The sequence below is a fragment of the Heptranchias perlo genome, chromosome 23, assembly GCF_035084215.1.
Source record: "Heptranchias perlo isolate sHepPer1 chromosome 23, sHepPer1.hap1, whole genome shotgun sequence".
NCBI lineage: Eukaryota > Metazoa > Chordata > Chondrichthyes > Hexanchiformes > Hexanchidae > Heptranchias > Heptranchias perlo.
Window position 1 is genome coordinate 16,082,824 of NC_090347.1, and position 15,910 is coordinate 16,098,733.

Sequence of the window (15,910 nt, forward strand, 5' to 3'; positions counted from 1 at the left end):
CCAGAGACTCGAACTAATAATCTGGAGACATAAGTTCAAATCCTACCACGCCAGCGAGGGAATTTAAATTCAATTAATTAAATAAAATCTGGAATAAAAAACTAGTATCAGTTTTGGTGACCATGATTGTTGTAAAAACCCACCTGGTTCACTAATGCCCTTCAGGGAAGGAAACCCACTGTCCTTACCTGGTATCTGGTCTGACCTATATATGACTCCAGACTGACATCAATGTGGTTGATTCTTACCTGCCCTCACAAGCTGCTCAGATCAAGAAGATGGCTCATCACCACCTTCTCAAGGGCAATAAATGCTGGCCTTTATGAATGAATAAAAAAAAATCCTGCCTTTGGTGACATCATTCACAGACATGGTCCAGCTTCTACATGTACCCCAGTGACACTCAGCTCCAGCTCTTGACCCTTCCACTGCTTCCATGTTGTCAGACGGCTTGTCTAACATCCAATCTGAGATGAGCCACAATTTCATCCAGGTAAATGTTGGGAAGACCAAAACCATTGTCTTCAGCCCCCACTACAAGCTCTGTACTCTTGTCACTAGTCCATTCCCCTCCCCTGGCTGGGTAAGCAGAACCAGAAAATTTGCAATTTTGGCATCCTATTCGACCTCAAACTGAGCTTCTGACCTCATATTCTCCCCATCAAAAAGACCGCCTCCTTCCACCTCCACAACATTGCACCCGCGCCCCCCCCCCCCCCCACCGCCGGCCGTCTCCGACTTCTCTCAACCTGTCTGCTGCTGAAACCTTCATCCATCCATTTCTCACCTCCAGACTCAAATATTCCAATGCTCTCCTGATCAGCCTGCCATCCTCCACCATCCATAAACTTCAGTTGATCCAATACTCTGCTGCTCGTATCCCACCCTGCACCGTCCCGCTCATCCATCACCCCTATCCCTGTCCCCCAATGCCTCAAATTTAAAATTCTCATTGATGTTTAATGGCTTCACCCCTCCTTATCTCTGCAGCTTCTTTCAACCCTACACCCCTTCCCCCACCCCAGGAACGCTCCTACCTCCAACTCTGGACTCTTGTGCATTTCCCCCCACCCCCACCCCCACTCCCTTCACCCCACTACTGGCAGCCATCTAGGCCCCACACTCGAATTCCTTTCCTAAACTCCTCCACCTCCCAACTCCTCCTTTAAGACCTTTCTTAAAACCCATCTGTATGACCAAGCTTTTGGACTCCCAATATCTCCTCCTTTGGCTCAGCATCCACTTGTGTCTGATTACACCTTTGTGAAATGACTTGGGATGTTTTTCTACATTAAAGGCACTATATAAATGCAAGCTGTTATTACCATTTTACAATGGGATCAAACCCCATGGTGATGTCTGCATGTGTGTTGCACAGGAGATGTGTGTATTCTCCAGTCTAATGAGCCGAGCACATTATGAGAATGTTCAGTTAGACAGACTTTATGATCATATTACAAACATATATGATAATCCTCCACTGTTTCTTGTTAACCAAGATGATGTCACAACAGAGGCCATTTTCTCACAACGAACTGCCATGACTGTCATTAAATGAGGTGCAGAGATGAATTAAATTAACTATGTTGATCATAAATGTTCTTGCACTCTTAATATGAGACACCCTGTGGTAAACTCTCCTGATTCGACCACTGTGCAATAGGAGATGTACATTTGTTACAAAGGTATAAAACTGGAATGATACTATACCTCAGTACTCCTTTCTGTAAATTCTGGAAGACAGGTGCTTTCTCTTATGGAATTTTCAGAAAACGAGAGAGAAGCTGTTTCTCCATTAGTTGATAGATTGCCGGTGGTAGCCACTGAGATAATTATGGGCTTACTTAGAGTTTCAGACACATCAATGCAACCAGAGTCTAAAATTTCAGTTGTGGCTGATGCAAGCTCCAAAGCGTTTGATGCTAGAAGAGGAATGTGATCAGCGTGTGATATGGATGGATCTGGTACAGGTGTTTCCAGGAATTCCTGTGGCACCTCAGGCTGCACAATGTTGTCTTCCATTTGAATCTCAACATCTAAAAAAGGTTTTAGAGTGAAAAGTTTTCACCAAAATAATATTTGAATAGACATTATACATAATAAATCATCAACATGCAAATAAAATATTTATTGTATTAGAGTTGTAAAAATACCTAGCAATTTTTGAGTGTGAAGTGAAACCAGGCGAGGGCAATCCCATGGGGCTGAGCAACGGAGGAGAGGTGAGGGAGGAGGGTTGGTATAGTCGACCACATCAAACACCATGGAGAGGTTGAGAGCAGGATCACAATCACAGAGGATGTCATTTGTGACTTTGGTCAGTGCAGTTTCGATGCAATGAGCAAGGTGGAAGCTGGACTGAAGGGATTCAGACAGGGAGTTTTGGGAAAGGCAGGCACAGAGCTGGGAAACTACAACATATTCAAGGACCTGACAGAAGAAAGGAGGTTAGACGTGAGCAAGTAGTTGGAGGGTACTAGAGGGTGAGCTTTTTGGGACTTCTGAAAGGGAGAAGATTGCAACTGATCAAGAGGAGCCATTAACAATGTCAGCAAGCATATGGGCCAGGAAAGGTAATTGAGTGAGAAGCCAAATCAACCCAATTGGGACGGTTGACATGCAAACGCCCAGCAAGTGAAACATAATCAATGTAAACAAATAATAAGAAGTATTTTAAAGTAAACCTAGGCATCTGCAGATGGCTCAGTGGTTAAATTTACAGCATGGAATGGTAACAAGCTTCAGAAACATCCCAATTTTGATCATATGTGCTATGTTAAGCTTATCTTAGTCAGGGCACTGGTGAAGATGCTACAACTGGCCTCAGTATCGCTGTGCTGGGGAGGAGAAATGAGCCAGAGTTACCACTTCGAGTTGCTACCCAGTTTAACCTGCTACAAAATGCTCATTGAGTGGATGTCAGGCAAGGAGAGAAATAAAGTTAGCAATGGCCACCACTGCTTCACCAACACAAGGAACTGATTTCAAGATCACCTTACCCACTCCCTATCCTTTTTTTAAATTCGTTCATGGGATGTGGGCATCACTGGCGAGGCCAGCATTTATTGCCCATCCCTAATTGCCCTTGAGAAGGTGGTGGTGAGCTGCCTTCTTGAACCGTTGCAGTCCGTGTGGTGAAGGTTCTCCCACAGTGCTGTTAGGAAGGGAGTTCCAGGATTTTGACCCAGCGACGACGAACGAACGGCGATATATTTCCAAGTCTGGATTTTGTGTGACTTGGAGCGGAACGTGCAGGTGGTGTTGTTCCCATGTGCATGCTGCCCTTGTCCTTCTAGGTGGTAGAGGTCGCGGGTATGGGAGGTGCTGTCTAAGAAGCTTTGGCGAGTTGCTGCAGTGCATCCTGTAGATGGTACACACTGCAGCCACAATGCACCGGTGGTGAAGGGAGTGAATGTTTAGGGTGGTGGATGGGGTGCCAATCAAGCGGGCTGCTTTATCTTGGATGGTGTCGAGCTTCTTGAGTGTTGTTGGAGCTGCACTCATCCAGGAAAGTGGAGAGTATTCCATCACACTCCTGACTTGTGCCTTGTAGATGGTGGAAAGGCTTTGGGGAGTCAGGAGGTGAGTCACTCGCCGCAGAATACCCAGCCTCTGACCTGCTCTTGTAGCCACAATATTTATATGGCTGGTCCAGTTAAGCTTCTGGTCAATGGTGACCCCCAGGGTGTTGATGGTGGGGGATTCGGCGATGGTAATGCCATTGAATGTCAAGGGGAGGTAGTTAGACTCTCTCTCCTTGGAGATGGTCATTGCCTGGCACTTTTCTGGCACGAATGTTACTTGCCACTTATCAGCCCAAGCCTGGACGTTGTCCAGGTCTTGCTGCATGCGGGCACGGACTGCTTCATTATCTGAGGGGTTGCGAATGGAACTGAACACTGTGCAATCATCAGCGAACATCCCCATTTCTGACCTTGTGATGGAGGGAAGGTCATTGATGAAGCAGCTGAAGATGGTTGGGCCAAGGACACTGCCCTGAGGAACTCCTGCAGCAATGTCCTGGGGCTGAGATGATTGGCCTCCAACAACTACTACCATCTTCCTTTGTGCTTGGTATGACTCCAGCCACTGGAGAGTTTTCCCCGATTCCCATTGGCTTCAATTTTACTAGGGCTCCTTGGTGCCACACTCGGTCAAATGCTGCCTTGATGTCAAGGGCAGTCACACTCACACCTCTAGAATTCAGCTCTTCTGTCCATGTTTGGACCAAGGCTGTAATGAGGTCTGGAGCCGAGTGGTCCTGGCGGAACCCAAACTGAGCATCGGTGAGCAGGTTATTGGTGAGGAAGTGCCGCTTGATAGCACTGTCGACGACACCTTCCATCACTTTGCTGATGATTGAGAGTAGACTGATGGGGCGGTAATTGGTCGGATTGGATTTGTCCTGCTTTTTGTGGACAGGACATACCTGGGCAATTTTCCACATTGTCGGGTAGATGCCAGTGTTGTAGCTGTACTGGAACAGTTTGGTTAGATGCACGGCTAGTTCTGGAGCACAAATCTGCAGCCGGGATGTTGTCGGGGCCCATAGCCTTTGCTGTATCCAGTGCACTCAGCTGTTTCTTGATATCACGTGGAGTGAATCGAATTGGCTGAAGACTGGCTTCCATGATGGTGGGGATATCGGGAGGAGGCTGAGATGGATCATCCGCTCGGCACTTCTGGCTGAAGATGGTTGCAAACGCTTCAGCCTTGTCTGTTGCACTCACGTGCTGGACTTTGCTATCATTGAGGATGGGGATGTTTACAAAGCCTCCTCCTCCCGTTAGTTGTTTAATTGTCCACCACCATTCACGACTGGATGTGGCAGGACTGCAGAGCTTTGATCTGATCCGTTGGTTGTGGAATCGCTTAGCTCTGTCGTTTCTGCTGTTTAGCATGCATGTAGTTCTGAGTTGTAGCTTCACCAGGTTGGCACCTCATTTTGAAGTACACCTGGTGCTGCTCCTGGCATGCTCTTCTACACTCCTCATTGAACCAGGGTTGATCCCCTGGTTTGTTGGTAATGGTAGAGTGAGGAATATGCCAGGCCATGAAGTTACAGATTGTGCTGGAATACAATTCTGCTGCTGCTGATGGCCCACAGCACCTCATGGATGCCCAGTTTTGAGCTGCGAGATCTGTTCTGAATCTAGCCCATTTAGCACAGTGATAGTGCCAAACAACACGATGGATGGTGTCCTCAGTGCAAAGACTGGACTTCGTCTCCACGAGGACTGTGCGGTGGTCACTCCTACCAATACTGTCATGGACAGATGCATCTGCAACAGGTAGATTGGTGAGGACGAGGTCAAGTTGGTTTTTCCCTCGCGTTGGTTCGCTCACCACCTGCCGCAGGCCCAGTCTGGCAGCTATGTCCTTCAGGACTCGGCCAGCTCGGTCACCGGTGGTGCTACCGAGCCACTCTTGGTGATGGACATTGAAGTCCCCCACCCAGAGTACATTCTGTGCCCTTGCTACCCTCAGTGCTTCCTCCAAGTGGTGCTCAACATGGAGGAGGACTGATTCATCAGCTGAGGGAGGACAGTAGGTGGTAATCAGTGGGAGGTTTCCTTGCCCATGTTTGACCTGATGCCATGAGATTTCATGGGGTCCGGAGTCAATGTCGAGGACTCCCAGGGCCACTCCCTCCTGACTGTATTTCACTGTACCACCACCTCGCGTCGGTCTGTCCTGCTGGTGGGACAGGACATACCCAGGGATGGTGATAGAAGAGTCTGGGATGTTGGCTGAAAGGTATGATTCTGTGAGTATGGCTATGTCAGGCTGTTGCTTGACTCGTCTGTGGGACAGCTCTTCCAATTTTGGCACAAATCCCCAGATGTTCGTGAGGAGGACTTTGCAGGGTTGACTGGGCTTGGTTTGCCTTTGTTGTGTCCGGTACCTAGTTGTCCGTCTGGTTTTATTCTTATGACTTTTTTTAAGCGAGATTGTCCAACTGAGTGGCTTGTTAGGCCATTTCAGAATCAACCACATTGCTTTGCTTCTGGAGTCAGATATAGGCCAGACCAGGTAAGGACAGCAGGTTTCCTTCCCTAAAGGGCATTAGTGAACCAGATGGGTTTTTATGACAATCCAGTAGTTTCATGGCTACCATTACTTTTATTACTTTTTTTAATTCCAGATTTTATTTAATTAAATTTAAATTCCCCAGCTGCCGTGGCAGGATTTGAACTCATAACTCCTGATTATTAGTCCACACCTCTGGATTATTAGTCCAGTAACATAACGACTATGCTACTGTACCCCTACTATCAATTCATCAAGTCAATGATGGAACTTCGATCTAGGTCAAGCAAAGGTGCCTTTTGTGCTGGGGATCAATTTCTGCAAATATTAATATGACACTGTCTTTAATGTGAAGTAAACATCAATGAAATGTGGACTTGGAATTATGAGGAAGAGAATTTGAGCCTTGGTGTTAAACCTAAACTTTCGTCTTCTGTGCCCTCTCTGCCTGATATGCCATTTTAACCATGAAAGGAGTTGCAATTATAGCCATCTTGACTGAAATCAGATCTTCAAGCAACTGAACCCTCCTCTTTAGGTATCTCTTGTAAGATATGGCATAATTTGAACTATAATAAATCATGATCAGTCTGAAGGCACTGCTAATCATAATGACCAGCCAACTGATGCAGATTTTGAAGCCAAAATCTTAAATTTTCAAAATGTGGGTGTTGCAACATAAAAATACAAAAACAAATAAATTAAACCTATAATTCACATCACCAGAAAATGGATCACACGCAGGCACTGTATATCAAGGTGCTAGAAATGAAAGCCTCGTGATGCAGGCAAATAAAGTCTTGGAATTTGAATTTTTTCTGAATAAATTCTCCTATTATACTGTGTGATTTGCCCATGGGTATATTGCACCTATGATACAAAATTCCTTCTTGTGATTTCCCCATACAGTGAGCTCCCTGACTCCTGGAAAGAGCAAGCAAAGGAGGAAAAGAAATATCAAAAAACACGCTGCCTCACTCATTCACTTGTACCTCCTGGAGCTCACGACAGAGAGCTTAGGATGATTTCAGGATTGAAACATGTCCCTTCAGATATCCATTCAATATACAATAGCAATGCTCCAACATAGATAACATCGGCAACATTATCCACAATGTAGAGAATATAATGCCGATTTACACTTCTGTTGGCAAATATCAAAATCAATAGAAAAACTTGTACTTGATTACTAGCCACACTGAAGGCAGCTGTCAAAGCAGTACAACTGGTCAACATCCTCACGTACACTACTGAACTCAACATCATTACTTCCAGATTACTCAAAATAGATGTCTGGTTTGGTCACAGAAAACAAAAGTAAAAGTAAAATTTCAACAAATCCTTGCATCTCCTTTTGTTACTGGAGCTTCAATTAGTGCCAGCTTTCCATATGGATTTATCTGAGAATCACCCACTGCACTCAACAAAAATGCAACTCTCTGTACGTGAGGGTCTAAAGGCAATCAAGTGAAAGTAGACCAGTTTAATATCACAAACATGCCGATGTTTAACAAAGAGCCCCAGAGGTTTGAATTTAGCTTGCTGTATTTTAATTTTTTCTATGTTGTGTTAAATTACATTTTGCACCATACATCATTCTCTAGTCAATAGGATGGACAAACAACTTTTTTCCAAGCTTGTATCCGTACCCCTTTACAAATGGCCACTCAGAGATGCATTATGAATAAGTCTGAAAACCTAGTGACTGATCCTTCCATTTTCTCTCTCTTCGTTGCTCATTATATGCAGGAAACCTCTATTTAGAACAGTGATAGCCAGTCCCAGGCACAAGTGGCATGCCTCTCTCCGGAGAGTGGCATGCGGCCGGTCGAATGCGGGCGAACGGTGGTGGTTGCTGACCTGGGATGTGAAGGACACCTTGCTTCGAGTGCATCACTCGATTGGCGAGCTGTACGCCTCGAAGGCCAAGCTCCAAGCGAGTTCATGAGTCACATTAAGTATGTAAGATTGCCATGTTTAATTTGCATACCTAGTGACCATTATATAATTATTGGCCCGATAACAATTGTTGGAATTATTATTACCTGTTTTATTCAGCTAAGATTGCCAAGTTAAAAACATTATTATGCATGACAATATTCTGCAAGTGGCACCCCTGCACATTCTAGTTTCACAATGTGGCACACCTTTATAAAAGGTTGGCAATCATTGATTTGGAACCACTTTGAGTTTAGAAATTCCCTGTGGAAAGAAATCACAAGCATGATGGAATCTGCATCTTTGCATTCTGCAATGGTGCCATGTTATTAGCACACTGACAAACAATTCGACCTGCCCATCTATACTTGTTTATGTAATACAACATTGAGAATTATTTTTGTGCATGAACGAAATAGCCCAAATTCAGCAGATTTCTATTTACTCTCGATATATGCCCTCGTCCTTTTCAAATATTGCCTGTCCAAATGATTTTTTATTGTTTCCCTGTGTTCTCCAACCTTTCCAGTAAGATGCATCCCACGCTTCTTCCAAACTCGCCCTTTCAAACTCAACACTAAATGTGTATTTACGTTTTTTTTAAGAATTATAGAACACTTTCCTGTTTCCGTTGGGCAAGTAAAAAAAACAACATATTACTCACCAAGTGTTGGTTGACTCGACTCGTTGCTATCTTTAACAACTCAGATACTTACCAAGACTTAACTTAAGGAAACAACACCACCTCAGGTTCTTCCTTCTGGTTATATTTATACCCTAACTTCCACCTCCCCTGTTTTAGTGAACCCGATTGGATTGTCTTGTTTGACTGATGCCAGAATCGACCATACAACAGTTGGCTGCTGGCACATTCACCAATCGTGGCAGAGAAAGGCGGAGAAATTATCAGGAAACGTCTCCAAATTAAGAGCAGTTGGTAAAATGAAACAAAACATTCATAGTTAAGCTTTAAAACCTACTTTACACGGTCAGAATGTACAAAAATTATATGCTGCAGTATTTATTAATATTCTCACGAATTATATTTATTTTGATTTAGTCTGCATCGATTTATTTTAATTTGAGGAAAAATGGAAATTCGGACACGATTCCTAAAGCAAGAGCATTGGCTGCGTCAGCTGAGGGCAAGTTTCGATTTCCCATGTCTTCAGAACTAAGGTTGTGTTTCGAGTTCGCAATAGAATTGCAAAATTGGGGCGGTGGATGTGATTGAGGTTTGAGGAGAAACGCCGGTATAGTCGAAAATTGACACAAACAAAACGAGTTCTTATATAGTGCAAGAAAAAGTACAAATCTGAAATAAAAAGATACTGGAAATACACAGAACGTATGTTACAAATCAGTTTTACACTAAAGTACACCCTGCGCGAGTCGATCCCTTGGTAGTTGTGACAACAGTGTACTTATTTACAATAGTGCAAATATAATAGCACAGACATTCTTATTCAATTGGTTTCAGAAATCATACTTTTCATTTTAATCAAGCAATTAAAATACAACTGATCAATGTACCTCAATTCCAACTATTAACAGTTGAACTTTCTATTGACACTTAGCATAGAAATGCACTTCTCTTAGATCTGGAAAGAAATGAAAGATGGAAAAATAGTAGTAGCCTCACTGTCACAATGATGTATTGATTTTGACCATCCTCCATAACAGAGAAAATGTTAAAAGACCTTCTTTGTAACATGAATCACCTGACCACAACAGCCATATTGGGCATATCGTTCTCCACCTGCATTGCCCTTTGCTTTGTCATCTAAAATGTAATTGCAAGTTACCTTACAACTTTAATGATGCATCTTTTAAAGTACAGTAGATACTGTGCAGTATCACCGAGTGTGAGACATCTGTTGACACCATTTTGCAAACGCTTAGTTATCAATCTCAGTCATATGAATATCTCCGGCATTTCCCCACAGAGTGAATGCGATGCTCTCCACGGTCAAGTGCCCTTCTGACACTGACTCTCTCAGTTCATATATGAAGAATGGCCACCTGGCTGACATCGTTAAGAGTCCCAGTGCCCATGGAACCATACCAGATTTATCAGCCAGTACTTTTGGAAATGGTGGAGGAGAAAAAGACAACTACACACATTTGGCATCTTCCAGAATAAAGAATTTTAAAACACAAGAAATTTCTTAAAAATTAAATAAACTCAATTGAAAAGAGGACAGAAACAAACAAGAATACACCAAACATTTAACATAAGTTGAAGGCAGTTCAACAGTCCACAATGAATTTACTGTGACTTGCCTGGGTAATTTATTTCGCATTGCGGGGAGTAACTGTACATACATGGGAAAATTTGACATTAGACACAAATTGAACAGAAAGCAAACCGAATCCACCATAGAGCCGGCGCGGACTCGATGGGCATTAAAGGAGAAGGTAGTAGCGATATTGGATAGGATAAAAATAAAGAGGAAGTACTTAAAAGGTTGACAGTACTCAAAGTAGAAAAGTCACCCGGTCCAAATGGGATGCACCCTAGGTTACTGAGGGAAGTAAAGGTGGAAATTGCAGAGGCTCTGGCCACAATCTTCCAATCCTCCTTAGATATGGGGGCATGCCAGAGGACTGGAGGATTGCAAATGTTACACCCCTGTTCAAAAAGGTGGAGAGGGATAAACCCAGCAATTACAGGCCAGTCAGCCTAACATCGGTGGTGGGGAAACTTTTGGAGACAATAATCCGTGACAAAATTAATTGGCACTTGGAAAATTATGGACTGATAAATGAAAGTCAGCACAGATTTGTTAAAGGAAAATCGTGTTTGACCATCTTGATTGAGTTCTTTGATGAAGTAACGGAGAGGGTTGATGAGGGTAGTGCGGTTGATGCGTATATGGACTTTCAAAAGGTATTTGATAAAGTACCACATAATAGACCTGTAAGTAAAACTAAAGCCCATGGGATTAAAGGGACAGTGGCAGCATGGATACAAAATTAGCTAGGGGACAGAAAGCAGAGAGTAATGGTGAACGGTTGTTTTTCAGACTGGAGGGAAGTATACAGTGGTGTTCCCCAGGAATCAGTATTAGGACCACTGCTCTTTTTGATATATATTAATGACCTGGACTTGGGTATACAGGGTATAATTTCAAAGTTTGCAGATGACAGGAAACTTGGGAATGTAGTAAACAATGTGAAGGATAGTAACAGACTTCAGGAGGACATGGACAGACTGGTGAAATGGGCAGACACATGGCAGATGAAGTTTAACACAGAGAAGTGTGAAGTGGAACGTTTTGGTAGGAAGAATGAGGAGAGGCAATATAAATTAAATGGTCAATTTTAAAAGGGATATAGGAACAGAGAGACCTGGGTTGCACATACACAATCTTTGAAGGTGGCAGGACAAGTTGAGAAGGCTGTTAAAAAAGCATGTGGGATCCTGGGCTTTATTAATAGCAAGGAAGTTATGCTAAACCTTTATAAAGTACTGGTTAGGCCTCAGCTGGAGTATTGTGTTCAATTCTGGGCACCACACTTTAGGAAGGATGTGAAGGCCTTAGAGAGGGTGCAGAAGGCATTTATTAAAATGGTACCAGGGATGAGGGGTTCAGTTATGTGGAGAGACTGGAGAAGCTGGGGCTGTTCTTCGAGCAGAGAGGGTTAAGAGGAGACTTGATAGAGGTGTTCAAAATCATGAAAAGTTTTGACAGAGTAAATAAGGAGAAACTGTTTCCAGTGGCAGAAGGGTCAGGAATCAGAGGACACAGAATTAAGGTGATTGGCAAAGGAACCAGAGGCGTCACGAGGAAACATTTTTTTTAATGCAGTGTGTTGTAATGATCTGGAATGCACTGCCTGAAAGGGTGGTGGAAGCAGATTCAATCGTAACTTTCAAAAGGAAATTGGATAAATACTTGAAGGGGAAAAAATTACAGGGCTATGGGGAAAGAGCAGGGGAGTGGAACTAATTGGATAGCTCTTTCAAAAAGCCAGCACAGGCACAATGAGCCAAATGGCCTCCTACTGTGCTGTAGCACACTGTGATACTATGGCAATGGAACCTCAAGTATTCGTTTTTAGCTGAGACAAGTTGTGTAAAATAGGACATCCCAACAACAGGCTCCACTTTATCTATTTTAAACTCATTTTGTGAATATACTATGCTACCTCAGCAGACTTTGGGTCTTTTATTGGGATTCTGCATCACGTTTAATTAAATTGTTTTGTATTCTGTTGAATGCAATGTATTTATTCTGTGAATATCATTTTGGATTTGTAATCAAAGTATTTATTCCCCCTTCCTTGGAAGGTGTTGCATTTTACTGCTGTCAGAATTTATTATTTACAACACATTACATACAAAAATGGGTAGCTAACATCAAAAGAATAAAATACAGGAAAGAAAATGTGCACAACCATTTGAAATTTACAGGGCTCCCTTTTTCAGCAAATATCAAAGGTTAAGTGTCTGACAAACATTATTGATTCTTTTCGTAAAAGATGGAAAATACTGAATAATATTTGCCCTTCACTCAATTGTGCTACTTCTCTTGAAACAGACACCGCACTGATTTTCTCCTTGAAGGAGTCCCACTGTTGAATGGTTCAAGCCCGGCTGTCGATATGGAGTTATCGTGGTCATTTTCGGAAGAACTGTCCTGACCATCTCTTGGATGCTGAGAATGTGTCGATAGTATTTTCACCAAATATCGTTTATCTTTTCCTGCCTAGTAAAACAAATGGTTCAGAATTATTCAAATTTTGCAAACTACGGAGTTTATAGAGGGAAGTTAAAAACCACTAGCAGGTCATTCGGTGCAGTGAAGCTGAGAAAATCTGCATTGATTTGCTTAAAATAAGTGGCCGAAAACAATTTAAGTTATTTTTACTCCATGCCAAATATCATTTTGAAATGTCAAATGTTGCAATAATCAAGTCACTTATGCAAAAGTTCAACAGTTTTCACGTCAGTATAAAAATATCTCGAACGATGGACTTTCTGGAGAATAAAGACTCATCAATCTCTTGCTGTGAGAGTGTTTCATATTACACATATTTCTTTGTGCAGCACATATGTTAACAAAACATGGTGGCCTTCCTCAGTTCCCAGCTCTTCACCTATCTGAGAGAGAAAATTAACACAAATCTCAAGTTGATATTTTTCAGGAGCGATAGCACATATCTATAGCTTGCAAACAGAATATCAACACACTCGGGAGAAAGAGTCTCTAAATAAGTACATTGGATAAATTCAGTCATTGGACTTGAATCTAAATTTTAAGCGCAAGTTACTCAAGTTACAATGGAGATAGAAACATAATTAGTTCTTATGCACACTCCTTTTTTGTTCACACTGCTCTGAGGGCACTCTGCCTCTTTTATCACCAGGATGGTTCTACTTATCCCCTCCAGGCAACTTCTCCTCAGTCCAGGAGCTTGGAGTGGGCAACCAATCCTGTAAAGCATAAAGTTTTGGTTGGGATGGACTGATGTTTTTCTTTGTACCATTTCAAAATATCTTTCCTTTTCTCTTTATGTCTCCTCCAACCATAGACCACATCCTTTCTGGTAAAAAAATTGACAGGCAATCTACTTCTAATCCTGCGCACAGACTCCTATTATCATTATAGTACTGTGTTCATATTTCACTGGCCAGCAACAAGTAGTGTATATATTGTGTGGCTTGAAGCATATCGCCAGACTGCAACCAGTCTGAAGGTTAAAAAAACCTTTGAGCTCATTTAAAATAAAATCCTCTTTTAGATTTACTTTTCTTTGGCAAACTGAAATCAATTTTCAAACATCTCCACCATTATCAATTCCATAGTGGCTTTTTAGAGTATGGCCACTTTCAATAACATTTTTCTAAATGTGAATCTACCTTTTATGGTGTTAAGTTTATAACAGTATGATATGGTTCAATAGAAGGGCGAGTAAACCTGAAAAATTCTGCCTCGATTTAATACAGTATTGTCAATGCACCAAAAGGCTTCAGAACTTACCAGGACTAAATGCTTTTTCAGTTGGGTAATAGTGCTTCTGTTAGCCCGAACCAAAGAAGCAAAAGTTGTCAGCACAATACTGTTGCCAAGAAAAAAATGGAGAAGTATTACAATATTTATGCAAAATATATATGTATCTTCCACATGTAATGTCTAAGAAAATTGGAAGTTCTCAAAAGTAACTTCTGTATGTATGAGCAAAGATTTGTAAGGGTAATGAAGTCTTTGCCATTTTAATATATTATTTAAGTTACATCCATGAAGGGAATGACATTTGAGAACACACAGTCCATCCATCTCCCTTTCTCTTTTTCTTGATTTAGTACACAGGAAATACATGGTACATTGATATTCTCATTAATTCATGTTTATACTTTCATAAAAAGTTAAAAATCAATGAAGCTTAAATTATAGATTTTTAAAAATAAGATCAAGAGCATGTTGTCACTTCAACAATTGTAGCAGTCACAAAACATTACACAGTGCAGTCATTTATTTTAGTTGCAACCACCTTCTTTTCAAAGGTTTACACCACCTATTCACTGTGATAAATGTAAAAGATGCAGTGATGGTGCTGTACACTCTAAGGACAGCCAGAAGAGTTAGAATTAGAAGGTGAACTAGATGGACCTTGATCTTTTTTCATCTAGCAATTCCTATGTTCCTATAGTTAGTTACCATGCAGGTTTTCGACCCTTGGTTTATTCATGACCAAAACTACCAAAAGACACACACTAATTGAACAAAACTATGAACACTGTTATCAAAACTTGATCCTTAATTACTGTATTATGCAACAACTACTCCGCAGATTCAGTGTTTCCTTGTTGATGGCCAAACATTCAACACTAATATAGTTAAAGCTGGGGCAGGTAAGCATGCTACTGTGTACCACACAGTTTTTATGTTGTCTCATGAGCTGGATTGAGACTATACAAACTTTGTCCGTGTAGGTCTTATGCTGTTAACACTATAAGACCATTCCCTGTCATCAGCCTGGTTGGATTCAAACTCAGGTCCCAGAGGGGAAAAAAAGATCGTGCACTAATTAATTGCACCACCCAGTTCCAATAAGGCATTTTATGGGAATGTGACAGACATGGGCTCCATCCTGCATTATGTTATGAAATATGTCTATATTAAATCTTTGCATAGGAAATTGTAGCAAGGCATTGCCAGGGTAGTGGGATTTTTAAATTGGAGTAAAGGCTGTTGTTTCTGATTGCATTTCCTTTGCACTTGCCTTGAGTGCCTGCAGGTATAGCAAGTATACAAGGTTAAATGAGGTTACATTTTCTATGTTTGCTCCGAAAAGAGTCACTGCAGATGAAAATTCAATCTGGTTTCTTTCAGGTTTGAATTGGTAAACAACACATTAGATCCCCACCAGGCGATAAAGATACTGATCATCAAGCTGTAGAGTCAGGACTTGGGAATTTCCTCATATTCAGCGTAAAAGGTCTGCCTTTGAATTGAAGTATAAGAAGCTGCATAGATCACATATACTTATTGCAGCTTTACGTTATATCTACAGTTTTTGCAGCTGAACTGGAGTTACGTCATGGCATTAAGGTAGAACTTCATGCAGCTAAAGCACTCATGTTTACAGTAACAAAATATTCAATTAAAGGACTCAGTGGACTCTTAAGAGTTTCAAAATGCTTTGCTATTTTGGTTTCAGAAAATAGATTCGGAAGATTGGTGAGACTTAAATACTATATTATTACTTTATCTTGTGATATATTTGGCTCTATATAAATTTCCATCTTAACAGTGAATATTAATTTGTAGTTTAGCCTGAAATATCTGATTTGTCAGTGTGATGGTTTACCCACTTATTGGAGGGATCAGGAGAATATGATGGGTATCCTATGTATCTTTCCAGAGTGTATTTTGAAAAAAGGGTAATACCTAGTCATCTGACATGGTAACCCATTCAATTTATGCACAAGATT

At 41.7% G+C, this 15,910-nt stretch overlaps 2 protein-coding genes across 5 annotated transcripts in view; both read right to left on the bottom strand.

The window, feature by feature from the left end:
• The window catches only part of LOC137341113 (E3 ubiquitin-protein ligase rnf213-alpha-like), a 143,142-nt gene extending 134,312 nt beyond the window's left edge, over window positions 1-8,830 (bottom strand). For 3 of the 4 annotated variants that reach the window (XM_068004043.1, XM_068004044.1, XM_068004041.1), the window contains exons 1-2: window positions 8,633-8,782; window positions 1,711-2,036 (exon numbers count right to left, since the gene is read on the bottom strand). In XM_068004043.1, the coding sequence (XP_067860144.1) occupies window positions 1,711-2,022 (312 nt within the window). In that variant the 5' untranslated portion in view covers window positions 2,023-2,036; window positions 8,633-8,782. Of the gene's footprint in view, window positions 1-1,710; window positions 2,037-8,632 lie in introns of all 4 variants that reach the window. The other variant, XM_068004045.1, reaches the window with a different exon arrangement.
• A 612-nt stretch (window positions 8,831-9,442) lies between these two features.
• The window catches only part of LOC137341114 (transmembrane channel-like protein 7), a 39,427-nt gene continuing 32,959 nt past the window's right edge, over window positions 9,443-15,910 (bottom strand). Inside the window, exons 15-16 of the mRNA XM_068004046.1 lie at window positions 13,956-14,034; window positions 9,443-12,680 (exon numbers count right to left, since the gene is read on the bottom strand). Coding sequence (XP_067860147.1) covers window positions 12,495-12,680; window positions 13,956-14,034 — 265 coding nt within the window. The 3' untranslated portion in view covers window positions 9,443-12,494. The remainder of the gene's footprint in view (window positions 12,681-13,955; window positions 14,035-15,910) is intronic.